The sequence below is a fragment of the Macrotis lagotis genome, chromosome 3 (assembly GCF_037893015.1).
Source record: "Macrotis lagotis isolate mMagLag1 chromosome 3, bilby.v1.9.chrom.fasta, whole genome shotgun sequence".
In the NCBI taxonomy this organism is placed as follows: domain Eukaryota; kingdom Metazoa; phylum Chordata; class Mammalia; order Peramelemorphia; family Peramelidae; genus Macrotis; species Macrotis lagotis.
In genome coordinates, this window is record NC_133660.1 from 290,454,431 (window position 1) to 290,481,841 (window position 27,411).

The following is a 27,411-nucleotide window of genomic DNA, read 5'->3' on the forward strand; positions in this document are numbered from 1 at the left end:
TGTGTGAAGGGTAAAGTGAGCATCTCACAGACTGCATCCATATCTGATATGGGCAAAATGGTACACAAAACAAGTTTATTGTAGAAAAAAGATTAAAAGGGAGGAAAAAGGTAGACAGGAAGAAGAGTTAAGGAGATTAGAGATTCAAGATTTAAGGAGATTAGAGATGCTGGGTGAGAATAGTCAGAAAAAAAAAACAAACTCCAAATGTGGAGGGTAGATCTCAGAATAAAGATCAAAAAAGAAAGAAAATGTAATAACCATTGGTCCAGGCTGGGCTAAGTGAAAAGAGAAAAAAAATACCATTTTAATTATAACCATTGTCGAACACATTTCTTATTTTTCATTACCTCCTTCTTTGTAAAGAAGATAAAGGAAAAGGATATGCTATAACTAACAATTACAGCCAGAAATGTCAATAAAGGGGCAGCTAGGTAGCACAGTGGATAAAGTACTGAGTTCAAATATAACCTCAGAAACTTCCTAGCTGTGTGGCAAGTCATTGCTTACATTAGTCCCTCATCTGTAAAAATGAGCTGGAGAATAAAATGGCAGGCCTCTCCAGTATCTTTGCCAAGAAAATCCCAAATGGCATCACAAAGAGTCAGACACGTCTAAAACAACAAAAATGTGGTGCATGAATAGAATGAAATATTTCTATGCCCTAAGAAATGATGAATGTTAAAAATACAAAAAAGCACGAAAATAACTATATAAACTGATGAAGAGAGATAAGATGAAACATAAAATCAAATAACAAAATGCCTTCAGTAATGGAAAGAACTGCCAAAAAAATTAAAAGTGGATATTGCAAAACTACAAAGATGAGCATGGTTCAAATAAAGGGACATGAGAAGACATTCATAGGAGTTCTACAAGTGCTCTAATTGTACTTTTTTTCAGATTCTTTTGTTATATTGATCAATTATGATGATTTTCTCTTCTTTTTTCTTTTGTTAAAATAATATTTGTTATATGGGATGGGTTTTAGGAGAAGAAAACTATATAAAACCAGTAGAAATTATATTAAAAACAAAAAATCAATAAAAACTTATTTTTAAAAAACAAAATTTTAATTTTTTTATTTTTTTTGAGGCAAAAAGGTAATAAAAGAAGGATAATGAGATTCTAGCTCCAAGAATCCACTTGGCAAAGCCCCCGACATGCAAAGTAAATTGGATTTGAGAAAGGGGTACTTTGCTGAATCACCAAGGATCCATCTGGATCCAGAGGCCAGGAATGAATCAGGATGACTGGAAATGGTCCTGGATGGGAGGCATTAGGGTTAAATGACTCACTTAAGGTCACATAGCTAGTATGTGTCAAGGTCACATTTGAACTCAGGTCCTCTTGACTCAGGGCTGGTGCTCTATCCACTGCACCACCTGGCTGCCTACATTAAGATCCCAAAGAAATCAAAGCAAACAGAACAATTGTACAAAAATATTTATAGTATTTCTTTTTGTTATAGCAAAGAATTGTAAACTAAAGAGTTGCCTATTACTTGAAGAATGACTGAACAAATTAGGGTATATGAATAACATGAAATATTATAAGAAATCAAAAAAGGGATGGCTCCAGAGAAATGTAGAAAGATTTATATGAACTGAAGAAGATGGAAGTGAACCAAGAGTAGAAGAGTAGAATCCAGGATAACAATCCATATAATGACAAATTTATAAAGACAAAAAACTTCTGAGTTTTAAAAGTTTTTTCCCCAAGTAACTATTCTTTAAATTAATCTAGTTCTCTCACTACTCCACCCCAATGAGCAAATATTTTCACCATCCCTTAATATATAGCTGCATAATCTGAAAAAATTAATTCTCCACATTGTTCATGTCTAAAATATATGACTCTTTCTGATTTCTAAGTTCTAGTTGCATATGCAGCTTATAGAATGAACAAAGGAATTTTTCTTTGCAAAAATGGGAGATACATTTGCTCACCTCAAGCTGGAATAGTTAAATTCATCTCTGTCAGAAGGTAAAATGGCAAATTTCATCTTCATTCTTTTTAACTTGTGGTTTATCACTGCATCAGCATTCTAGAGTCTTTCAAAGATGATTTTCTCCATAATTTATCATTGCATAAATTATTCTTATAGTTTTGTATCAATTCATCCAGGTCTTCCTCATTTCCTATGAAATTGTATATTTCATCATTTCTTATGGAACAATATTCTGATATATTCATATACCACTATTTGTCTAATCATTCCTCAAAAGTAGAATAGCCCCTTAGTTTCCAATTTGGGGCCACCATGAAAATATGTATACAACACAAACACAAACATACACACACACACACACACACACACACACACACACACACACACACACAGATCTTTTTCCTCTTTCTTTTATACTCTGAAGCATAAGCCTAGCAGTGATACCACTAGATCTAAATATATATGTGGTTTGCTGACTTTCTGAACAAAGTTCCAAATTGCCTTCCAGAATGGTTAGAGCAATTTCACAGTTCCAAAAGTTAATATACTATTTTCTCACAGTCCTTTTCACATTTCTATTTTTCCTCATTCTCCTTAGTGTGATTGGTTTGAGGTAGAATTTCAGAGTTTCTTTAATTTGCATTTCTCCAATTATTTGTTATTTGAAGCTTTTTTTTACATGGTTGTTGATAGATTTCTTCCTTTGAAACTGCCTCTTTAGATACTCAGATTATCAGTAGTGTAATGGCTTTTATTCTTGTAAACTTGAAATAGTTCCTTATGTATTCTGGATATTAGACCCCTATCAAAGAAATATAAATTTTGAAAGTCTTAAGAATTTTGAGCAACATGACAGAATTCTAGGGGGATCCATGATGAAGTATAGGTCACCCCTGTGAGAAAGGTGATAGACTCAAAATAAAGAAAACATAGACAAGGTAGCAAATTGTACGTCTTTACTATGGGTATTAGTTGCAGTATTTTGTTTTTCTTTTCATAAGAAATAGAGATGAGAAAGAGTGAGGGAGGGATGCAAAGAGTTGCCCTTCACCTCCCTAAGGAAAAAAAAAGATAGAAAAGAGGATAATTGAAGTATTTTTAAAAGATATGATAGTAATCAGGTCAGTAGGACACTTTTGAAAGTTATATGTTGGATTATATATTTTAAAAGGAAAAATGCTTTACATAAGAGAGATTATTTCATATGAAATCCTTTTATTCTGCTCTACTAAGTACTTGCAAATGTTCTTTATTTGGTGTTCCTTAAGATAATTTTTTTTTACTTCCACAGAAATCCATGACTATAGTTGTGTCTCCTTGGTTCAAGTCTCTTATCAGACTTCACATTCTACTCCCAAGAGCCTTCTGGATCTGTTACTCACCATCATGAGTAATCCCTTCATCAACAGCAGAAGATAATAATTTTCAGCCCTGATTCTGACATCTGGGTTTTTTGACCTTGAGTAAATCAATCTGACCTTCAATTTCCTTATCTAGAAAAAAATGAATAATTCTACTTGGCATACCTGTTTTACTGTTCTGTGGAAAGCATATCAAGAGGTCAAGTGCCCAAGGTCATGGTTGAATGGGAACCACTCATGTGTTTTGTCTTTTTCTTCACACCAACCCATTCTTCATATACTTAAGACAAGTATCTGGATAGCACAGAAAACATGACCATTAGGGACCTGAGACATAGACCCTGCAACACTAATGTAGAATTCTTCTGATTGAGAAAATAATAAAAACCTTTAAAATGCTTTCAACACAGCAATTATGCTAGAAGAAAGGGTCCAGATGCTAGATGAGGGAGTTAATGGAGGAGAGAGATCAAATGAACCTGGGGAAACCAGAGAAGCTAAGATATGAATAAAAGAAGAATATTGCAGGTCCCTGGAGACCAGGAAGGCAGAGAATTTATGAAAGAACTGACTAGAAAAATGTAATAAGTTCCAGGAAGAGCCTCAATAGAGGCAAGAATTGGAGTAGCTTCAGGGACTGAGTAGAAAAAGGTTAAAGAAGACCCCCATAGTACGTCTAGGTGAGGGAAAATAGTGAGGTCATTGAGGAAAGTAGGATAATCAAGAAGGTATTCAAGTTGAAAAGGTGAGGGATTTATTTTCTTTGATAAGTAATGGTTCAGTGCTGATAGGACGTCCACTTGCAAGCATCAACTGGCAGGTGGAAGCTCAGGAAGAAAAAGGCCGGGAAATTAAAAAGCCTTGGGATTTAGCCATATAGCAAAGTCAGTGATGAGAAATCATTCAAACCAAGAAAGAACAAATTCCTGAGAAATATCTAATGTCATAGAGCACGAAAAGGAGGCCAATCAATCAAAGAGGTTATCCACTTAACCTAAGAACCACAGAACACTATGGCCATAAGAAAAGAATTAGGGAGGAGAAAGAGAAGTAACAATATTCAGAACTGTATAGTATAGTTAGTATAGTATAGTATATATAGTATAGTATAGTATAGTATAGTATAGTATAGTATAGTATAGTATAGTATAGTATAGTATAGTTAGTCATTTATCCCTAGAAACCTGCAGCTTTAAGGAAGGTACTAGTAGGGTTTAAGCTCTAAAGATTAACAAAAAACAACAATTTTTCAAATAAGACTCCAAAAAAAAACAAAGAGGACATTTTCCCTTACTCACATGAAGCCAAGCCTGGGCAAAAAAAAAGAAAAGTAATGCTTGCCCCACCAAAAAATTGTATAATTACAGATCAGGGCATGATTAGAAACCTGCTGAGAAAACACAGCAATGTTTCAAAAGGGGCTTCAGGCCACAAAATTTTAGAGCTGTAGTTTCATCCACTTAGGGGTCTGCAGTTAACTCCCACTCCCTCTTCTTCAAATGAGCCAAAGACCTTAACTTATTTCTCAATGCCTTCCCTTCATTCAGTTTCCCCAAACTCTGTGTTCTAACTAATGGAATTATGAAGGATTTGGCCTTGAGTTCAGACCATTTAGAGTTTGGAAAACGGAGATGTGCAGCCAGGATGAGAGAGGGCCGAGAGCTGATATGGTAGCTTACTTCAAGTATGAGACCTTGTGCCCATAAGAGGGAATAAATTGGACAAAACTAGGAATGACCAGTGGAAACTACAAAGAGGTAGGTTTGGACTTTCTGTAAGGAAAAACTTTTTAAAAATGGGAACTAGCCAAAAGTGAAATAAACTGCTTCAGCAAGTTATGGGCTTCATCTTTTGAGGTCTTCAGGAAAAAGAGCTCAAATACTTGCTGGAGAGAGAAGAATAAGATCAAAGAGTTAGCTGTACAAGGGGCTTCAAAGGTCATCAAATTCAATACCCCCACCCCTGCCTTTTACAGATGAGTAAACTGAGACCACCTGCGGTAAGCTCATATCTGTGATCACAGTAGGATTCCTAAATCTGCTCACCTCCAGTGGTGGTAAGCCTACAGTAGCCTAGAACCAAATTTGGTCTTGGGTTCCTGATGTCTTCTTGGGATGTGGGTGATAGAAACAAGGAATGACAGAGGATACTGGACAAAGCTGAAAGGGACCTTAGAGACCTTCTACTCTACTCCTCATATTCATAAGTAAGGAAACTGAAGCCTGGAGAGGTTAAAAAATTGCCCAAGACCACAGAAGTAGTAACAAGGGCAGGATTTGAACCCAGGACTTCTGACTCCAAAGCCTTTCCACTGTACCAGATTTCTTCTCCTGGTCTAGAAATCTTGATCTCCTAAAAGTTTATAATGAAGAAGAAAAGAGATGGACCTCATGATCTCTACTGTATGATAGAAGAGAAGTCTTGGAGAGACCTCTTGGAGAGAATTAACAATTTGTAAAATAAGCATGTAGTAATGGAAAGACCACTACAATAAGAGTTTTATTCTATTTTAACAGTACACTAGTATTCTTCAATTTATGTCATTTATATCCAGTTGTATCTCATTCTTTTTTTTTAATTTTCAATTCTTTCTTTTTATCTTCCCATCTATCTGCTTCCCCTGGAAAACAGAAACAAATCCCTTGAAATAAATAACGCTAGATAAGTTCTCATATTGGCCATGACTAAAAATGTGAGTCCTGTTCTGCGTATTAATCACCTTCTTTTAGGAGGTTTTTCATCACAGATACTCTGGAATCATCGTTGATCATTGCAATTGATCAGAATTCTCAAATGCTTCAGAATTGTTCATTTTTACAGTATTGACAGAATAAATTGTTTTTGTTTTGTTTGCTTCCTTCTACATGATTTCATACAAGTCTTCCCAGATATCTCTGGAATCATCCCTGTCATCACTGCTCAGCCCCACTAGTGTACCTTTCTGATACAAAGATTTGGTTGTAAATCTTTTTATACATAAAGGCCCTTTTCCTCTTTCTTTGATCTTTTTAGAGTATAGGCCTAATGTCATTATCACTGGGTAATGAGCTGAGAAAAATGATTTGTTGGACCCCTATTTTATCTTAATCAGTATTAATCTGTTTAGTATGATTCCATAGGGATAGTGATTATTAGCCATCATTAGTACTATATTTATCTATTAATAGATTTTTTTTTTACTTTTTACTTTTTTTTAGGTTTTATTTTTGGTTTGGTTTTTTTTTGCAAGGCAAACGGGGTTAAGTGGCTTACCCAAGGCCACACAGCTAGGTAGTTATTAAGTGTCTGAGACCGGATTTGAACTCAGGTACTCCTGACTCCAGGGCCGGTGCTTTATCCACTACACCACCTAGCTGCCCCCCAATAGATTTTTAATAGATATATTTAGTCAGTGTAGTCAACTAAAGAGTATAAAAATTATATATATATATATATATATATATATATATATATATATATAAATGAATATTTTACCTATCTTAGATATTGGAATAATTAGATAAAGTTAGGTAGATTCTTTCTTATATTAGACTCCAAACTTTAAACAAGTTATAAATTCAGAACTCACTGGTTGCTATGAAATTCACTTGCCTAATCACAAGAATGCTGACTAAAAGCCCTCTATCCTTTTGGGTGATGAGTACGTGACCATGTCAGAGAGGGTGGGATGTCTTGACATGCTATGGAAAGTTCCCTGACTTATTTTTGTATCTCCAGACCATTCTCTCTGTCCAGCATAAGCTGAGGCCCATCTCATGACCATTTAATCAACAGAGATGACCCTTGCCTTGTCCATCCTGGGACCACCCCTGCTGATACATCATTTCTGGTCCTTCTGGAGGGTCAAAAGCAAGGTCTATCAACCAATGAGAACCTGTATTTTACTTTGCCACTTCTGAACACCTGGGTATCAAGCACTACAAAACTAAAGTCCCAGGGACATAAAGGGCATCTAAGATTGTGAAAATCTGAGGTCCACTTCATTAGAGGGAACCATGGACCTTTTAATAAAGTGCCATTGATTTGGAGCTCTGCCTCAGTGGTTTTTCTTATGGACTGGGCAATTTTGGGCCCCACAGTAATAAGGTTTTGTTGTTTTCAGGAATCTCACAACTTGGACCCACTCTTCAGAGGATGGAGAAGGATGGGGTTCCTAAGACCCCAGGACATAGAGAACTCCTCTAGGTTCCCCCATCCCACTATATACCACTGGCTATAGGGACCTTACATGCTGGAGGATACAGATAATGCAGGGGCCAGGAAGTTTTGTAAACTTTAGAAAGACTAGGCAAGGCAAAGGAGAGCAAAAGTGAGTCATCCCAACAATTGTTGGAACAGCTCCTATCAGACACCATCTCCTGACTCCTGAAAGCTCATTTACTCTTCAATTCCAATCCTTAATCCTGCTTATCTGACATCCTGGAGACTGGATCCAACACATCAGGCACACTGACCTGGATTCCTTGGAGGCAGCCAGCCCATGCTTTTCCATCTCTACATCTTTGTGTTTTATGTAGATCCTTATGGATGGAATGCTCTTTTTAACCAGCCCCAACATTTTCCTCAGTTTCTATCTCACAATCCTTTTGGAATCAGCCCAAATGACAACTCTGCTCCATGAACCTATAGGCTGGAAGGCATTTCACCTTCATCTTCTCTCAGTTTTTAGTACTCTTTTTATTACCTTGTCATATTATAGATTGTTATTATGTTTATCTACGTGCACACCTTATTCCCTCTAACTAGACCATAAAATCCAATAATGAAATAAAAATCTTATAGCATTGACTTTAGGATCCATAGATCTAGACTCAAATGCTGCCTGTCATAGTCCCTGAATGACCATTATAGGTCACCTCACCTTTCTGGGCCTCTTTCCTCATCTGTAAAATGGGGGAGTTGTGTTACATGACCTCTGAAATTCCTTCTGCCTCCAAAACTACAATCAACTCTCTGTATAGTGGGAATAGGTGCTATTTTCTCTGCATTTGCATCTCCTCCAGTAAACTCTGTGCCCTGCACATTACATTCTGGTCCCAATGAGATTTCTTTGGAGTAAGGAAATCCATTCAAGGAAATTCCATCTATCTAGACAGATGAGCATTTGTTCAACTTTTAGTCTTGGAGATCAGCCTAAGATACCAACAAGTTAAGTGACATTCTCAGAAGCACATGGCCGACATGTGTCAAAGGTCTGGCTTAAACCTTGGTTTTCCTGACTTTGCAGCCAACTCTCTTCCACTATACAATACACAATTAGAGCTATTTCATCAATGTCTGAATGAATACACTTGCTCTTCATGGTGACTCCTGAATATTTTGTGGCCCAGACCAAATATCATAGTCCAATATCACTTGTCCACTGGACATGGTGGAGAGATAACATTGGAATTAGCATTGGAATTGGTCCATGATGCTGGTTAGACAGTGAAAGTTAGGTGAAAACCTACAGAGGAGGAGTCAGAGGTCACTAAAAAGGCTGAGGTCAAAAAGATGTGAGGCCAAAACTGGTGTCACCATTTTATAAGAAGGATCTTCCCCATTTTATCCCATTCATTATTGGCAGCCAAATGGGAAATTAATCAAGCCACTAGAATTTATTAAGCTCCTATCAAGTCCCAGGTTACATAAGAAGCAATAGAGATACAAAGACGCTGTCTAGTTTTTATGGCATTTTACAAATATCATCTCAGTTGATTCTTGCAACCTTGTGAGACAAATGCTTTTTCCATGTCCAGTTTGAGGATATTATAAAGTGCATAGAATTCTAGTGGAAAACTAGGTGGTACAGTGGAAAGATTAGGGGCCTTAGAGTCAGGAGTTCAAATCCAGCCTAGGTCAAGTCACTCACTACAGATTGCCTTGCATCCAGGGCCATCTCCAGTCATCTTGATTCATATCTGGCCACTGGACCTAGGTAGCTCCAAAGGAGAAAGTGAGGCTGGCAACTTAGAACAGCCCCCTCCCCCCACTCAAAACCAATTCATTTGCTTGTCATGGTATAACCTCCCTGACCTCAGGGTCTTCTTCAAAAATGAAGAACAAATATCATAATCAGAATTCTAGTCACTAGCCCAAGCTCTCCCAAAAATCATTAAGGAGAGGGATCTCCCTCAACTCTGCCAGCTCTCAATCTGGGATCTAATGAACCATAGGGAAAGTAAAGTAATGATTCCTTACAGCACTTGAGGACAATGTTGGAAAGTGATGTCTAAGTATTAACACACTGATTCCCAGTTAATATGTGGTAGACATGAGCAACCCCCCGACTCCAGAAAGTTTGGGATCCATCCCTCCTCTGACAGACCCTTTTCTGACTCATTCCTGGGCTCCTGCCACCCCAGCAGCTTACCGGCACAACCACCCTCCTGGCCATTGCTCAACTTTTGTCTTATAGAAAAGGGTGAGGTAATGCAGGGGAGGAGCGCCAGTTATTCTCTACTCCCTGCCCAATAAATACCCAGATTCTGTAATGTAACACAGGTAGAGAAGAGGAAGAGAGCCCACAGCTGGAGAGATGAGAGGACCCCAATGGCTGCCCTTGGTGGGCTTTCTCCTCTTTTTCCTCTTCCCTGCTCACTTCTGTGAGATCTGTGGTAAGTGAATTCTGACCCACAGCAGTACATTCTCAGAGTCCTCCTAAGAGTGGGATGATTGTGGGAAATAGGGGAGTAGGGAAATCAGACTCTATTGCTAACTTGAGGGAATATCACATTGCAGCCCCAGAGATTGATGACCTTGCTTTTTGAGAGGCATTTCATTCCTTCAAAGGAACAGAATAGTGTAATAGAAATAGCATTCTACTGTGAGGAAGAAGCTATACTTATAAGATATATGATCGTGATCAAGTCATAGGTTATCAATTTAAAGGCTGTGAGACCTTGGAGGTCACAAAGTCCAGACTCTCCAAACCCCATTTAGGTTTTTTAGCTTGGCAAAGATACTGGAATAGCTTGCCATTTCCTTCTCCAGCCCATTTTACAGATGAAGAAACTGAGGCAATCAGGGTAACACAATTTGCCTCAGGATCAGATGGTAAGTAAGTACCTGAGGGCATTTACAGTTAGTCTGTAGCTGAGGATTTAAACTCAAAAAGATGAGTCTTCCTGACTCCAGATCCAGTGCTCTACCTTCCTCTTCTCCTAGTCATCCTGGGGAAAGAGTTTAGAGGTCTTGAAGTCCAACTCCCTCATGCTACAGACTTGGCCCAGGTCACATTTTACTGTCATTTGTTTCTCAGAGTTATGTTTCTATTGGGGAACTTTCCCCAGGGTATCTTTGCCTGTGTGATAAAAATGAGAGGTGGCCCTGGAGGCAAGTCCTGGGGTTCATCTCCTGGGTCTAAGACCCATTTGCAGTGTGATCTCAAATCTAGTAACTGCTCTGAAGGGTAAAATGGGAATAAAAATCCCTTTACTACCCTCCTAATTGGGTGGTTTTGTGGGAGGGCTTCTGAAACCCTCCAGGCTCAGGGAAGAGCCCTAGGATAGAGAGTCTTTAAGGAAGGGACAAAAACAACCAGAACATGATGGGAGGACAGAAACCAAGGCATCTGATTGAGCAATGAGGACCAGGAACTTGGGGCAAGCTCTCTACTCCAGGAAGGTTGCCAAACAGGACGTTAGTGAAAAATCTCCATGAAGAGGTGACAACACTTTACTCCCAATGTGAGGGCAAGGAGTGAGGTCACTGACACAGTCCCCAACCCAGTCCCCCAACACTCTTGGCTCTTAATCAATGTGAAGAGAGAGAAGCAGTAGAAACTAAGTCCTCCAAGAACCAGGACAGTTGGAACTAGAGAGAAAGGAACAAGAATGGCCCCTACTTCTTAAGTTTTCTCTACATGGGGGCGGCCCTTGGATGTCCCTAGGACCCTAGATGGTAGGGAGTCTCTTTCGCAGGGCCTATGGCATCAGGGATGAATGAAGTGCCTTTCTTATCTGTTCTCCTAAACCTTCCCTGAGCTTTAGTTCTCCTGGATCTCAACAGGTAGTCACTTTTTTTGGTAATCTTTTTAAATTTTCACTAAAATTCAAAATGAAAAAAGAAAAAAATGTGCACCAAGGACCACGAGAGGATTCAATATGAAACAATTAATTGCCATTTCAAGAAAGCTGCTATAATAAATAACTACACATTGTTTTCAAATCTGACCATTTTTCTCTCTTTCCTTGTTGGTTTTCTTTTGATCTCTGCTATGTACTATTTACTTCATTTTCCTCTTCTTTCTCTTCCCCCAACACCCTAAAGAAGGCTACAATTCTATATACACATACCGTTATCTATAATCATACATAATACACACATATTCATTCATACCTGTATTATATGTAAGACCACACTATGCTTAGTTCCCATTGTCATCTGTTTCTCTGAAGGTGGAGAGCATCTTTCTTCACTAGTCTAAGTCTTTCCATATTTTTCTAAACCAACCAGTTCATCATAACAGCACAGCGATATTTCTTTCTAGATTCAAACACCATCTTCCTTCATAGGATATTTGAGTTTAATTTGGAAAGACAGTCACTTCTTTTATCCCTTCATAGATGGGCTAGGAAATACCTAATAATTTGATTAGGGGAAGGGAGAACATACCCAGAACATATTTAAAAGTTTAAATTATACTAGTGGCATTTTTCCCTCATTTTCTTAAGTCTAGACAATCGAACAAAGCAATACATCAAACCCTAATTAATAGCCTTTGCCAATTTTCCAGATGTCAATGCTTACACTGGATATTTAACAATCAGCTCTTCTAAACTGATGGAAGCTGACTCCAACACAAGTACTTTGAAGAGCTTTCTAGGAGTTTTAGCATCTCTAGGAGTTCAACCCTCCCCTGATTCCTGATCTCTATCTTTTTGCTCTGTATGGTTTGTCTGAAGTGTTGTTCACCAGCTAGAGTGATAAGGCTGGTCCTATCCCTCCATGAGGAAAGATAGCCAGAAGAAGGGGAAAAAAACTGGTTCCTAGGTCTGAGGACCTGGGTTCAAGTCCCAAGTCTGATGCTGATAGCCACATGGCCTTGGGTAAGTCATTATACTTCTAAGGGCACCAACATGATGGCTAGAGTGTTGGCCGCAGTCAGAAAAATCTTGCTAGTTGTGTGACCCTGGGCAAGTCATTTGACCTCTGCCTCCATTTATTCAACTGTAAAATGTAAACGATCTTTCAAAGGAGATATGTATAAGAGGTCTAACATATTGCTTGCTTCAGGAATAGGTGCTTCCCTACTTCCTCCCTAGAACTCAGTTTCCTCGCCTATAAATAAAAGGGTTGGACTAAGTGACCTCTAAGGTCCATCGCAGATCTACATTCATGTGCCAAGATTCCATCACTGGCTATCCTAGATCCAGTCTCTGTGTCTCCAGGTAGGTGCCCTTCCATCACTGAAAGACTGTTCTATCTTCTGGTTTCAGAGCTTGTGTTTCCTCTTGGAGCTCCCACCAGCCTGTGTTTCAGCCATCTTGAAGCCCTGCTCAATTCATGCCTTCCCTCCAAACGTGTCCAAGTCTCCCTCATCCTCTTCACTCAACCCTAACTCCTCAAGCTGTCTCTCCTCCCTTTGATAGCCAACACCTGCTTTCTCCTCTTCCTCTCAGTTCAGTTTTTAACCCTTTGCAATTCAATTAAAACCAATGTCTTCAATGTTAGCAGTGACCAGAGTTACCAATGCTCAAATCACCATAGTGCTCACTCTTGAGATTTGCTTCCTCCTGAGCCTGTACTCTCATACAGTATCCTCTGCCCCTACCAGTCCTTTGGATGGAATGGGGGAACTATCAGTCCAAGTCCGGACCCTGTTGTCACTCTCCAGAGGAGTCAGGACTAGAATTACAGGTGAATTTGTCCAGAGCCGCAGGCATCCCTTTCCAAAGCTGCACGGTCCTCAGATAAAGCCTTCCACCTTCCCTTCTTCCACATTTTCCCTCAAGAACTCTCATTTCATTTTTTCTTCTTTCATTTCTTCTATCTACTCTTAGAGTCTTTGTGGCTAGTCCATTCTTTTGTGGGGAGGGAAGAAGAAGCCATCTTATAGGTAAAGAATTTTTGTCTACCTCTGGAACTTGGTGCTGGGGTTTCCTCAATCCATTTCTTCATTGCATTGGGAACTTTATTGTATTTGTTCCTAATGTAAACTTCAGAGCTAGAGGTGGTTGGCCAAAGTCCACTCTCTTATTGCTGAATCTTTCAAACTTATTGTCGTTCTGGTCCTTCTGTGGAAGGTCCAGGATACAAATGGAAGACCAGTAGCCACACTGAGTTCTCGGGGTTCTGATCCCCTTCATTACTTCCTCCTTACTTCTCTGAAGAAGCATTGGATCTCCCCAGGAAATAGAAACCACTTCAAGACAGAAATCTTTTTTTTTCTTGTTTTTTTAATTCCTAGTTAGAGCTTTGCACTAAGCTGGTGTTTAATAAATGCTTGTCACATTGTAATGGACTGTGATCACGGTGTGGAGGGATAAGAAAAGCCACATCTAGGAGATAGAAAAAAACAAAAAAAAATCAATAGAGAGCTGAACTTGGAGTCAGGAAGAACCAAGTTCAAATCTTGTCTCAGATGTTTACCTACTTTACAAATAAGCTTGTCGTGATGCTTCCTTTTGTTATTTAGTCATTTTCAATTGTGTCTGACCCTTTGTGGTCCCAATTGAGGTTGTTGTGGGTGGCTTTTTGGCAAAGATACTGGAATGGTTTGCCATTTCCTTTTGCAAGTTACTAATGTAACCCGAGGCAAGAGTTTCAGCTTCAATTTCCTCATCTGAAAAGGGGGGATAAATTATAGTGGACACTTTCCAGGATTGTTCCAGGATAAAGATTATATCAAATAATGTATGTTATGTATTTTAAAAACTCTATATAATGCTAACAGTGATACTGATGATGATGGTGATGATAGACTAGATCTACCACTGACTTGTTCTATGTCCTTAGAAGACTATCATCCTTAGGGTCTGTTTCTCCATTTATAAAAAAAAAAAATAATGAAGGACTAGACTAGATGCTGTTGAGCTTGACCTCTTCCTATGACCCTGGGAACATGTCTGTGATTCTCTTTCCTTTCCTCCCCACAGCCGTAAACAATGAACAGCAGGACAGCCTGGCTCCTCTGTTGACCACAATGATTCAGTTCAAGGAGCACTTCCCAGCCCTTGATGCCAGCACCCTGATTGCCCTCAGGCTCTCAAGACAACATGACAAGAAAGATGAGACAACCTTCATCAACCATGTCAAACAAGACATTGTAGGTAGGTAAAAAGGTAAGACAGAGACAGAGAGACAGAGAGACAGAAGAGAGACAGAGAGACAGAGACAGAGAAAGAGAGAGACAAGAGAGAGAGAGAGAGAGAGAGAGAGAGAGAGAGAGAGAGAGAGAGAGAATAAATGAAGAAACCAAGGCAGGTAGAGGTTAAGTGATTTGTCTAAGATCACACAGCTAGTAAATGATAGGGGCAGGCCTTGACCATGGGTTATCCTGATACCCAAGTCCAGTCCTCTTTCCCATATACCAAAAATTAGATCTACAGGGGGGAAAGTAAAAGGTTAAATAATATTTATATGGCAACTACTACTATATAATAGGAACTTTACAAATATTATCTCATTGATCCTCACAACAACCCTGGGAGATGCTGTGACTATCCCCATTTGATAGTTGAGAAAACTGAGGCAGACAGAGTTTAAGTGACTTGTTCAGGGTCACACAACTAGTTGAATTTGATCTTGTGTTTTCTTGATTCCAGGCCAAGGAGTCTATCCACTGTACCATCCACCTGCCTCTATAAAAGGAGGGAAATAAGCAAAGTCCTTTCTAAGACTCATTTTGGCTTCAAAAATTCTATAACCTTAGTTGAAGTCAGGTTGGTTAAGGGGCTGGGTATACAATGGAGAGAGTCCTAGAGTCAGGGAATAATGTTGGACAAGTCACTGAAATTCTCTCAGCCTTAGTTTCCTATGAGGAATAAGAGCACTTAACTCCCAAGATTGTTGTAAGGATCTCAAATGACTGAACACATATAAAGCCCTTTGCAAACCTTAGGTGCTCTATAAATTCTTGTTTTTAAGTTAGCTAAACGTAAGACCAGATAGGAATAAACTGAAAGAGAAGCATTTTGGAACAAAGAGGGATTTTTTTATGAGGGGAGGGTGAAGTTGGGGGAGGAAGAAGATATCAAACTTGGTCCTATTTATCCCAGTCAACAAAAACCTACTAAAAATAACATCCTTGCAACACAGGCAATTAATCCACAAGTATTTATTAAGCATACCAAAGGCAGCTGGAAGGTGGGATGGACAAAGTACCAGGCTTGGATTCAGGAAGATGAGTTCAAATCCAGCCTCAGACACATACTAGCTGTGAGAGCGACCCTGGGCAAGTCATTTTCCCCTGTTTGCCTCAGTTTCCTCATCTGTAAGATGAACTGAAGAAGGAAACAATAAAGCACTCCAAGCATCTCTGCTAAAGGAAAAAACTAAATGGAGTCACAAAAAGTCAGATGTTACAGAAATACCTAAATAACAACAACATGTATGTTCACCAAAAATTTCAGGGTAAAAGTATTAAATTTAAAAAGTACTAAATTAAGAGGCAGAAAAGTCATTTTTGGTCACGTGTGATTCTGTGATACCATTTGGGTTTGGGGATTTTTTTGGCAAAAATGCTGGAGTGGTTTGCCTTTTCCTTCTCCAGATAAATAAAAAAGACAATTTGCTGACTGCAAACTCAGAAATTCTAAGCCTGACAAGAGCAAAGTTCATAGAGTCAGCTTACATTTTCATAGGGTGTTATAATTTCTAAAAGCTCTTTCTTTGAAATTCCCGTAGCAAATGAACATATCATCATCCCATGTTACAGAGAAGGAAAATGAAGCCCACAGGTCAATGACCTGTCCGTGGACACTCAGGTAGCAGAGGTGATATGGGAAGTGGCAAGACCAGAAATGGTAATAGCAATGGCTGGTCCAAAATCCATAGAATTCCTCTCCTCAGTCAGTTTAATAACCCTATCAAAAAAGGACCTAGAATTTGCATAAGATCATAGATCCAGAGCAACAAGAACTTTCAACCCCCTCACTTTACAGATTTGGAATTCTGAGGCCCAGAGGAGAGGAAGTAACTTGCCCAGGGTCACACATCTAGTAAACATCTAAGGCAGGATTGGAACCCAGAGCCAGGGCTGTATTCTTAGGTCACCTATATACCCCTATGACCTCTTCTCATAGATGTCATGCTATCTCTTTGTGTTCAACACCAATTTTCTAGATATTCACTAATCATCTTTTATATAACACATTTTAGAACTTCACCAAGAATTAGAATCCAAGTTTGTTGGCATATAGCTTGCAAAATATTCTTTTCCCAGGACAAAATTTGTCCTTCTGAAGTCCTATCTCATTCTCCATGAAAGCAAAAAATATTTCATTCTTCAAAAACTAGAAAATAGATCCTGTAGACGAGAGGCCAGTGAACTTAATTCTGCTTCCTAGAGAAATTCTAAAGCATATTGGTTAAAAGATGTTTATGGTACTTTGCTTTGGTCAAACCACATCTGTGGGATTCTAGTCACCACACTTTACAGAGGTCATTGACAATCTAGAGAGCATTCAAAGATCGACAACCTTTCAGTGAAGGACCTTGAGTCCTTCATGGGGGGAACTAGGACTAGATAAAGCTGGAACAGAGATGGTTCAGGACCCAACATCTGTGTTCAAGTGTCTGTAGAAAAGATTGTACCTGTTCTATTTGACTCCAAGTTGGTGGAAAGGGATGGGAGTCAAAGAATAAAATTGACAAGGAACTAAGAAACGGTGGATTCCCCTTTCTGGAGATTTTTAAGCAGAGGCTGGATGACTCCTTTCATGGATGTTGCAGAGGTTTGGATTGGATTCAATGGTCACTGAGCATTCTCCAAAGTTCAAAATTCTGGGATTGTCTATCAGAGTGGGACATGTATCTTCTGAGTCTATCTGAACTTCTCAGTCCAAGCCCAGTTCTCTCCCAAGTAAGATTGACTTCACTCACCTATGTGTGTTATCACTCACTTATACTCAGACATATGTGTTTCCTTTAAGGAAAGAATTTAACTTCAGGACAGCTGGCCCTGAGTTTACTGGCATTGACAGCCACCTGTCAGACAAGCATGATAGTTGAATTTAACCTGGTCAAAAACCTTGAACAGAAGTTCCAAGAAGAAGTTGACAATATTGGTAAGAACTTCTCTGTCAAGGGCCATCTTCCTTCCTTCATTGTCCCGCCTCTCCATTCCATTTTTCTTCTTTGTTCCTCTACATCTTTGCAGGCTAACTCACCTCCCTCCCTCTACATCTATGGTTTCCCTTTTCTATCAATCAAGTCTATATTGAGATCCTATTGTTTTTCAAGTACTGTCCTAGAGACCATGAAATATTTAAAATCTAGTTCCCTAGGGCATAGGCTCATAAAGAAGAGACAAGATAATGCCCAAGAAAGAGCATAAAAGCAGCCAGTGTCCGAGTCTAGGAATGTCACACAGAGAGATACCAAGTGCTAGAAGATGAAACAAGGCTACATTGTGTTCTGTTGAAAGACATTTCTTAGAGAAATGGGAGGATTTAGAATTCAACTTTTTGCTGTGGAGGCTGATTTGAATGATTGGCAATAAATCAATGAGCACCTATGCTGAGCCAAGGATAAAATGAATTATAAGGCATTTATAATATTCACAATAAATATATCAAGCATGGAACTCCATGCTTTGTTCTTTCACAACTTTAACCCATGAAAAGTAAGTTATTCTGTGTTATTCCAGAGGTGGTCTCAATACCAACTGGCAAGTTACAAGCAAGCAGATTCCAAATCAAAAGACTTAGATAACATTTAGGGCCATACAACAATGGAACAAATTGTTTAAGAGGTGGTGAGATCCCCATTGCAGAAAGTGTTCAAGCAGAGAGTAGGGAGACAACAGTCAGAGATGGTGTAGAGAGGATTCCTGCATTAGATAAGAAGTTAGACTGCATGACCTTCTGATTCTAGGATTCTTTTACTACCTGTCTTGTCTTTTCTTCCTCTGGGGGATAAATTCCTATCCGGGTTTTAATATCATTTCTTCAATTACTGTCTTCAACTATTTCTCTTTGTTATCCAACTTTATTTAATAGGGAGCAGTTGGGGGGGCTATCAATTTTATTTAATAGGGAGCAGAGGTTGGGGCTAGAGGGAGAGAGGAGTAGGTGAAAACAGGAGAGGACAAAAATATCATTTGTGTATATGTCTCTCTTGTTTTCCTTCTATGATAAGGTATTTATCTTTTGCTTCCCATCAGATGTGACTGGCTACCCATTGACTAACTACTACCAACTCGGCTTGGATGTCCTTGCCTTGTGTCTTCTAAATGGGACCTATTCATCCTCCAAAATTGCTGAGCTATTCTCTGTAGAGCCAAAGAAGTATTATTTTAGTGGTCAGCTCTCTGTGGGTGAGTCATGGCACCAGACAACCCTTCCTACACAAAATTCAGCTGTGAAATCAAAATAAAAATTTATCTTCCATCATCTCATCTACTGTTCCAGGTAGAAATTTTAGGGAATAGTCAACCAATCAAGAAGCATTTAATATACTTCCACTATATACCAAGCACTGGACTGAGGTCTGGGAATTCAGAGGAAAAGAAAAGAGTCCCTGCTCTCAAGGGTCTTCCAATTCTAATACAGGAGAACACATCCAAGATAAATATAGAATAAATAGGAGGTAACCTTGGAAGGGTTAGTATTAGACCCTGAAGAGACCAAGAAAAGAGTGCTGGAAAAGATGGTACTTGTTTAGAGTCTTAAAGAAAGCCAAGGATTCTGAGGGCAGAAAATTGGGAGGGGGAGCATTCCAAACATGGGGACCAGACTGTGCCACAGCATGGAGACAGGGAATGGTGTTTTGTATCTGAGGAATGTCAATGGTGATATGACGGACCACAGAGTGCTGGGGAGGAAAGCAAAGCATGTGAATATTGGAAAGACAGGAAGGTGTCAGGTGATGGAAAGCCTTTAATGCCAAACAAAGGACATTATTTTTGATCCTAGAAGTAATAGGGGGCACTGAAGTTTACAGAGACAGGGAGTGAAATGGAAAGATCAAAGTTTTAGGGGGGTGGCTAGGTGGCGCAGTGGATAGAGCACCAGCTCTGGAGTCAGGAATACCTGAGTTCAAATAGAGCCTCAGACACTTAATAATTACCTAGCTGTGTGGCCTTGGGCAAGTCACTTAACCCTGTTGCCTTGCAAAAAAAAAAAATCAAAGCTTTAGGAAAGTCATTTTGACAGCCAAGTGGAGAATGGATTGGAGTATGAAAAGACTTGAGACATGGAGGCCAAGTGGGACACTTGTGATGGTCCAGTTGAGATGATGAGGACTTTGAGTTTAATGTAAGATATATAAGTGTAAGATGAGTGGACATGAGAGAAATTGTATTAAAATAAATGAGGAGATCTGGTTACCAATCTGGATATATGGAGTGAGTATGATAGAGAAGTCAAAGGTAATACTGAGGACATAAACCTTGGTAAATGGGGAGGATAATACTGACTTGATAGGAGTAAGAAAGAAGTAGGGTTGGGGCAGAAAATGAGTTCTGTTTTGGACATGTTGAGTTTGAAATACCTTGGGATATCCATTTCAAGATTGCCAAAAAGTAATTGATAATACAGGAATGGAGTTCAAGTCTCTCCTCTCTCTCTCTCTCTCTCTCTCTCTCTCAATAGATAGATAGATAGATAGATGATAGATAGATAGATAGATAGATAGATAGATAGATAGATAGATAGATAATCTTTGTGTGTATACATATATTTACTACCTGTGTAACTTTAGGTAAGTCATTTCACATTTCTAAGTCTCAGTTTCTTCATCTGTAAAATGGCAGGGTTGGAATAGGTAGTGAGATGCCTTTCAGTTCTAGACCAATGAATCTAAGATAAGACAGGAAAAAAAATCATTTGGTTCCCATCTATTAACCTTGAGGAATCTGGGTTTTTCTGACCCCTATATCTCTTAACAGACACTGCATCACTTGCTGTCCTGGCTCTGACTTGTGTGAACAGGAAGAAACCAGATAAAATGATTGGAAGGAATATATCATGTCTTGTGGAGAAGATACTCAGTGAGAAAAAACAAGATGGTGTCATTGGAAATATCTATAGCACGGGGGAAGCCATGCAAGTGAGTTTGTGGAGATTAAAGAGAAGAGAGATCAGCACTAGTCACTGAAGAGGGTCCCATCCCCTGCTTTGGGCCCCTGTTCTCAATAGGACAGAATTGTGTTCAAGTAACAAAAGGACTTTCTCTCTCTCTCTCTCTCTCTCTCTCTCGCTCTCGCTCTCGCTCTCGCTCTCGCTCTCGTTCTTGCTCTCTCTCTCTCTCTGGCTATCTGTCTGTCTGTCTCTGACTCTGTCTCTCTCTGTCTCTCTCTCTCTCTCTCTCTCTCTCTCTCTCTCTCTGTCTGGCTGTCTGTCTCTGTCTCTGTCTCTGTCTCTCTCTGTCTCTCTGTCTGTCTCTGTCTGTCTCTCTGTCTCTCCTCTCTCTGTCACTCTCTCTCCCTCTTTCTTCCTTTTCTCTTCTTCATTCTTTCCCATTCCATCTCTTTTTTTCTCTCCCTCGTTTTCTCTCTTGATTCTCTTCTTGTTTTTTGTTACAACTACTTCCCAATGACTTCTCCCTTGATCCTCCCCAACATAACTCTCTCACAACAAATAAGTAAGTCAGACTAAACAAATCACTATATCCCTTTTATTGCAAATGCCTTTATTGCATTAAATTATCTTCAATTTTTCCTATGTAGACCCTGGAAAATGAACTTTTTTTCTTTGTATCCCCAGCCCTTAGTCCAATTTGGAATATTATGGACTCACAATAAAAGTTTATTGACTGACCAAATAGTTCTGGGATGCAGGAAGAGCTAATCCCCAATACTATATCTTTTATATCCCTACCCATTCTTATCCCTACTTAGCATATGATAGACACCAAATAAATGCTCACTGGGTGATTATTTGATAGAACAATAGAAGAGATTGGAATTTGTGTCTCCTTCCTGAGAATTCTTTAAAAGTAAAAGAGAGTTTAAGGGTCTGGATTTCCTTAAAAAAAAAAAAGGAAGGTAAAAAAGATTGCTGTCACATTCCCCTACAAGATATAGTGCCTAGGAAACTTCAGATTTTATTATAGTTTCTTAATTAAGATTTACTTTTTTTTGTCTCTTTCTATATCCTATTAGGCCCTTTTTGTGTCTTCAGAGTATTATGAGAAAAGAGAATGGAACTGTAATCAGACTCTTCAGACCATGCTAAATCAGATTTCTCAAAATTTATTCATATTGCCCATGTCTGCAGCCCAACTGTTGCCTGCCCTGGAGGGCAAGACTTACTTGGACGTAACTCATGTATCCTGTCAGTCCAGTCCAGGTATTAGCATCCTAAAACTTGTTTTTTCTTTCCTAAGAGAAAATCTACCCAATGAAAATGAGTTCTGGGAACCTTGGGACATAGATGAAACTTCTGGGGATGATCATCTCAATACAACATCTGAAAATGAAATATCAACTATCTTGAGGAGGAAAAGGGGGCATCTAAGAGAATGACAGATTGGATCATTAGTCAGCAAGGAAGATTCTGGTGAATTGATTCAGTTTTCAAAGCAATTCTGCCTAGACATTTCAATTCACTTTTGCTGGCCCCAAGAACAACCAAAACACAATGCCAAAATGCCTGCTTTTCTGAGAATAAGGAACACTTGACATCACACAACTTCTTCCTCAATTAAAGCATGACTATCTAATGAATTGTGACTGATGGCATCTCCAAGTGACAGAAGCGAGAATGAGCATATAAGGAGGAAGACAAATTAACAAGAATACAAAAAAACTATCAATCACCAAACAAGACCTACCATATACTAAGGCAGACCTTAGCTTGAAAAAGGCCACGATCTCACATTAAATCCAGGGCCATATCTAATCATCCTGTTCCAGATCTGGCCACTGGACCCAGATGGCTACAGAGGAGAGAGTGGGACTGGTGACTTTGCAAGCAACCACACACATTTAAATACAATTCACTTGCATGTTATGTCATCACATTACTATGTCAGGGTCCTCTTTGAGAACAAAGAACAAGCAACAACTGTTTGCTAGATTTGATGCTCAGTCCTAGAGATAAAGACAAAAATGAATTAAATTGGGAAAAGTTCATAAAACTAAATCTCTCACATTATCTATAAGCATATCACATCATAACCTCCTTACAATAACCTTGTGGGATAGGCTGTGCATTTTTCTTCCAAGTCTACAGATGATGATATTAAGGCTCATAAGGATAAAGTGACTTCTCCAAGGTCACACAGTTAGAGACAAAGCTAGGATTCAAACTCAAGTCTTTGGACACTAAGGTCAATTTCCTCATCTGTAAAATGAGCTGGAAAAGAAAATGCCAAACCAGTCCTGTATCTCTGCCAAAAAAAAAACCCAAATGAGGGTCAAGAACACTCAGACATGACTGAAACACTCAACAGCAATATCATTATGTCTCCCTCTACAAGATGCTTTCTATGCTCAATATTTCTTTTTCTGTTTCTCTCCTATTTCTCTGTCTCTCTGTCTCTCTCTCTCTCTCTGTCTCTTTCTCTGTCTCTGTCTCTCTCTCTCTCTGTCTCTCTCTCTCTCTCTCTCTCTCTCTCTCACACACACACACACACACACACACACACACACAAACACACACACAGAGATACACACACACAAAGTGTCTTCTAATGTGCATTTCCCTTATCAATCTGTTCAAATCTGCAAGGAATCCCACCAAATCATGAGACAAGGTCATCAAATTATAAATCAAATGACAAATGGGGCTATACTCTCCAGAACTACAAAATGTTCAGTTTTAATTAACCAAATAGGGATGGGGGGGGGGGAAGAGGGGCAGAGTGAAGGTAGAGATTCAAATAGAGTTGGAAAGGACCCAGAGCTATCCAAAGATTTAGTCTTCTCTCATGTTCTATTTGCCATCTAACCATTGGTCATTTGAGTATTGTTTGCTTCTTTATCTTTGGCAGATCACTTCAACATCACTACCCCAAAACCTGTGGAACCCACTCACCAGTGCAAGGAAAACATCTCAGCCATTTACAGTGTAGTGGATTGCATCAAAAATCGCATTAATGAAACCATCATCATCTCAGTGCCAAAAGGCTCTGTCTTTCTGAAGGTGATGGAGGCAGCTCAAAAACAAGACTCCAAGTTTCGGTATGTTTCTAAAACAGTGAAATTCAGGCTTATGAGATGAATTTTCCAGTTCTACATGCAATTCCAGAATGAGTAACCTAGCTGTTCTGAAAGCCAAAGAAGAAACAAGTCTTAGGTTTATTAAAGATTTTTTTAGGTCTTAGTAGTAAAGCAATAGGAATATGAACTGACTAGGAGTTTAAAATGTTTAAAAATACCTGGGAATTGGATTGTATGAGCAAAACCTGGTTAACTATTATAAAGTCACATGGAAATTAGGGGGAAACTGGATTCCTAAGAGTTAACTTAAAAACTGCTCAAAATTTGCCTAGGCAAGAAGCAGAATTAAACACCAATCCCAGTACTTACAATTCACCTAGGGCAGGAGTTCTTAACCTATTCCATGGACTTGGTTTTCTTTTTAATATCTTGATAATTGCATTTGAATATAATTGGTTCCCTTTGTAATCCTATGTATTTTATTTTATGAATTTGGAAATGTTTTTGTAAAAGGCAGAGACACAATGAAAGACACAGACAAAGAAAGAGAAATAGTCAGGCAGTGAAGGAGTCTATAGGCTTTGCCAGACTGCCAGAAGAGGCTAGACCAAAAAACAGGAATTCAGGTTCTAAGTCATGAGAAAATTCAATTTCTTGCTTGGAAGCTTGTCCCTGTGAATATAGCAGCATAGAGTGAAGAAAGCTTTATTCCTTTTTATTTAATAATAATAATAATAATAATAGTAATAGTAATAATAATACTTATAGAATGCTTTCAGATCTGCAAAGCATTTTACAAATATTACCTCATTCATCTTTCTATTGTTTAAATGCATTTTGCTTTGAATTAATGTGTGATCTTGTCAAATCTAATAAAAGCAAAACATTGAACAATGTAGAAAAAAATAAGGGATAATCTTAATGAAATCCTGTAACAGTAGAATATCCAAAGCATATGAGCACTATCTGCACCAAGGCCATGTAAACTACCCCCAGGAAGGGCAGTTAGATGACACAGTGGATAGAGCATCAGCCCTGGAGTCAGGAGAACCTGAATTCAAATCTAACCTCAGATATTTAAAAATTATGTAGCTGTGTGACCTTGGTCAAGTCACTTAACCCCATTACCCTGCACACACACAAAAAAAAACCAAACTACCCCAGAGATTCATGTTGCAACATAGGAAGAGTAGCATGGAGATGGTGACCTTTATTATGCTTTCCTGCAGTCTCCCAAGTTTCTAACCTTAGACATCAAAAAATAGTTAATAAAGGGGTGTCTTGGTGGCACGATAGAGCACCGGCCCTGGAGTCAGGAGTACCTGAGTTCAAATCCAGCCTCAGACACTTAATAATTGCCTAGCTGTGTGGCCTTGGGCAAACCACTTAATCCCATTGCCTTGCAAAAAAAAAAAAAAAAACTAAAAAAAAGTTAATATTAAGATCCCTTAAAAGAGGCATAATGGAAGGGAAGCTAGGTGGTGCAGCAGATAAAGCATCAGTCCTGCAGTCAGAAGGACCTGAATTGAAACCTCAGACATTTAATAATTACCTAGCTGTGTGACCTTGGGCAAGTCACTTAATATCCATTGCCTTGCAAAAAGCCAAAAAAAAAAAAGAGGCATATAGGCCACAACAAAGGAAATAACATGTGCTCTGCTCTGACCCCCTACAAGGGCATCTTGTTGAATTCAAGATGCTACATTTTATGGACAACATGAAGAAACTTCAGCAAATCCCATTGAAAATAAGCAAAGGACAGGAATAGTTTACTTAGAGAAAAGACAGACAGAAAATAATGGCTTCAAAATATTTGAAAGACTGGCTTCATAGTTGAGAGATCACACTCACTCTTCTTGTTCCAAAGGGAGGAACTAGAAGCAATGAATAGAAGCTGAGGAGGGGCATATTTGGAAACATGGAAGGAAAAATTTAGCAGCAGATCAGGGTGCTCAAAAGTGGAATGGCTTGCCTCAGTAGGTGGCAGGATAATAAATTCATTGTCTGTTGACTATGTGGCATAGGCGAGTATCTGGAAATCATGAAGATTTGAGTTTGAATCCTGGCTTGGATGCTTACTAATCCTATGGAAAAATCATGACTTCTACTAGCTTCATTTTCTTTACCTATAAAATGTGAATAAGCATCCATCTCATGGGTTGTATGTGTAAAGGTAGATTCCTATTTAAATATGGGTTGGACCAAATGACCTGCCAGATCTGAGATGTTCATGGAATCATATGATTCTGTTGCTCCAGGTTCACAATAAAGACAACTAACTGGGGACCATTTGTCACCTCTATTGATGATATTCAGGCCAGCAATAAAAATGGAACCTACTGGGAACTCTTAAATAATGGTCAGCCACTGAACCAAGGTAAGCAAAGAAGCAACATAAAATTCTCCAAGCACTCTGCTTGGAATTCTGCAGCGTGCAAAGTTCTGTTTCTGGGGAATTTTTTTTATTTAGAAAATATGTCATAGAAGGGCCCATGGAATGGAAATTGCATAGTAAAGTCTATAGCATTGCTCATTTACTCGGAGTCCCTAGTTTTGCATCAATGCCTCCATCTTCTCTCATTTCCCCCTACAGGAGTTGGAAGCTTTGTAGTATCTAACGGTGACAATCTGGTGATCAGGCTGGTGAAATTTAATGAACCAGACACTGGAAGAGTATCCAACCATACCCAACCATTATATCCAACCTGTCCATCTGTGCAGTCCACCCCATGATTCCTTTGAGAAACAGAGAACACCTTTGCCTTTCTCCTCACTCATGTCAGCTCCTATGAGAAGTAAAGCAGCTTTGTCTTCTCTTTGTCTTCTCTCTCTCTCTCTCTCTCTCTCTCTCTCTCTCTCTCTCTCTCTCTCTCTCTGTGTGTGTGTGTGTGTGTGTGTGTGTGTCTGTCTATATGTCTGTCTCTATCTCCTCTTTCTCCCCCTTCTCTGCTTATACAAATAAAAATTCAATAAAATAAGAGTATCATTAATCATTTCTGTTAATAAGAGGGCTTTGGAAATCAAGGAAAGGAACTTTTGTCCAGTTACCAGTAAAGAATCAAGGCTGAAAATGCATAGCATGGACATAAGTACTTTAAAATACATACTGCTTCCTCTGCTTTAACTGTTTGCTCCTCGTAGCAAATTAAGACAATGAATATTTCATTGGTCCCATTTGACAGATGAAGAAACTGAGGCTCAAAGAAGAAAAGTAAGTAAAGAGCATAAGATTTCAAGCCTGAAATAAATCTTTAGGGAAATCTAATCCAATCTCCTCATTTTACATTATTATGACAGAGGTTCAGTTGATGGGGTTCTCACTCGCCCTCCAATAACCTTTTGCTTACTCCTCTGTGTACATGTTGTCTTCCTCCAGTCCAATGTAGCTTCCTTGAGAATGAGGACCAAAAAAAAAAAAAAACCCTTCCCAATACAATCAGGGATGAAGCAAGGATGCCTTTTGTCACCACTATTATTCAATATAGTGCTAGAAATGTTAACTATAGTAAAAGAGAAGAAAACGGAATTAGAATAGGCAATGAGAAAACAAAACTATCATTCTTTGTCAATGATATGGTGTTATACTTAGAAAATCCTAGAGACAACTTGAAAACTACTTGAAATTATTAGCCACTTTAGCAAAGTTTCGAGATTGAAAATAAACCCACATAAGTCATCAGTCTTTCTATATATTACCAACGGTCAGGAAAGAGTTAGAAAGAGAATTCCCCAGACTCACTGAACAAAACTTTCTTCGCCATAGCAAAAAAACAGTCTTATATGTATGAACATAACCGTAGGAACCACTTCATGAGAAGAGAGCCTTTAAATTGGCCTTTTGCTCTGTTAAA

At 38.9% G+C, this 27,411-nt stretch overlaps 1 protein-coding gene across 2 annotated transcripts; it reads left to right on the plus strand.

Moving 5' to 3' along the window:
• The first annotated feature begins 9,777 nt into the window (after positions 1-9,777).
• Positions 9,778-26,538, plus strand: TCN1 (transcobalamin 1). 2 transcript variants are annotated; one of them, XM_074231407.1, is made up of 10 exons: positions 9,831-9,908; positions 12,529-12,683; positions 14,391-14,564; positions 17,388-17,522; positions 18,620-18,772; positions 20,345-20,505; positions 21,560-21,746; positions 23,392-23,581; positions 25,819-25,937; positions 26,154-26,538. In XM_074231407.1, exons 3-10 carry the CDS (start codon positions 14,438-14,440, stop codon positions 26,291-26,293), a joined length of 1,212 nt encoding a protein of 403 aa, XP_074087508.1. In that variant the 5' UTR covers positions 9,831-9,908; positions 12,529-12,683; positions 14,391-14,437; the 3' UTR covers positions 26,294-26,538. The 2 variants fall into 2 exon arrangements, with proteins under 2 accessions (XP_074087507.1, XP_074087508.1); XM_074231406.1 differs by lacking the exon at positions 12,529-12,683 and having other exon boundaries at positions 9,778-9,908.
• The last annotated feature ends 873 nt before the right edge of the window (positions 26,539-27,411 follow it).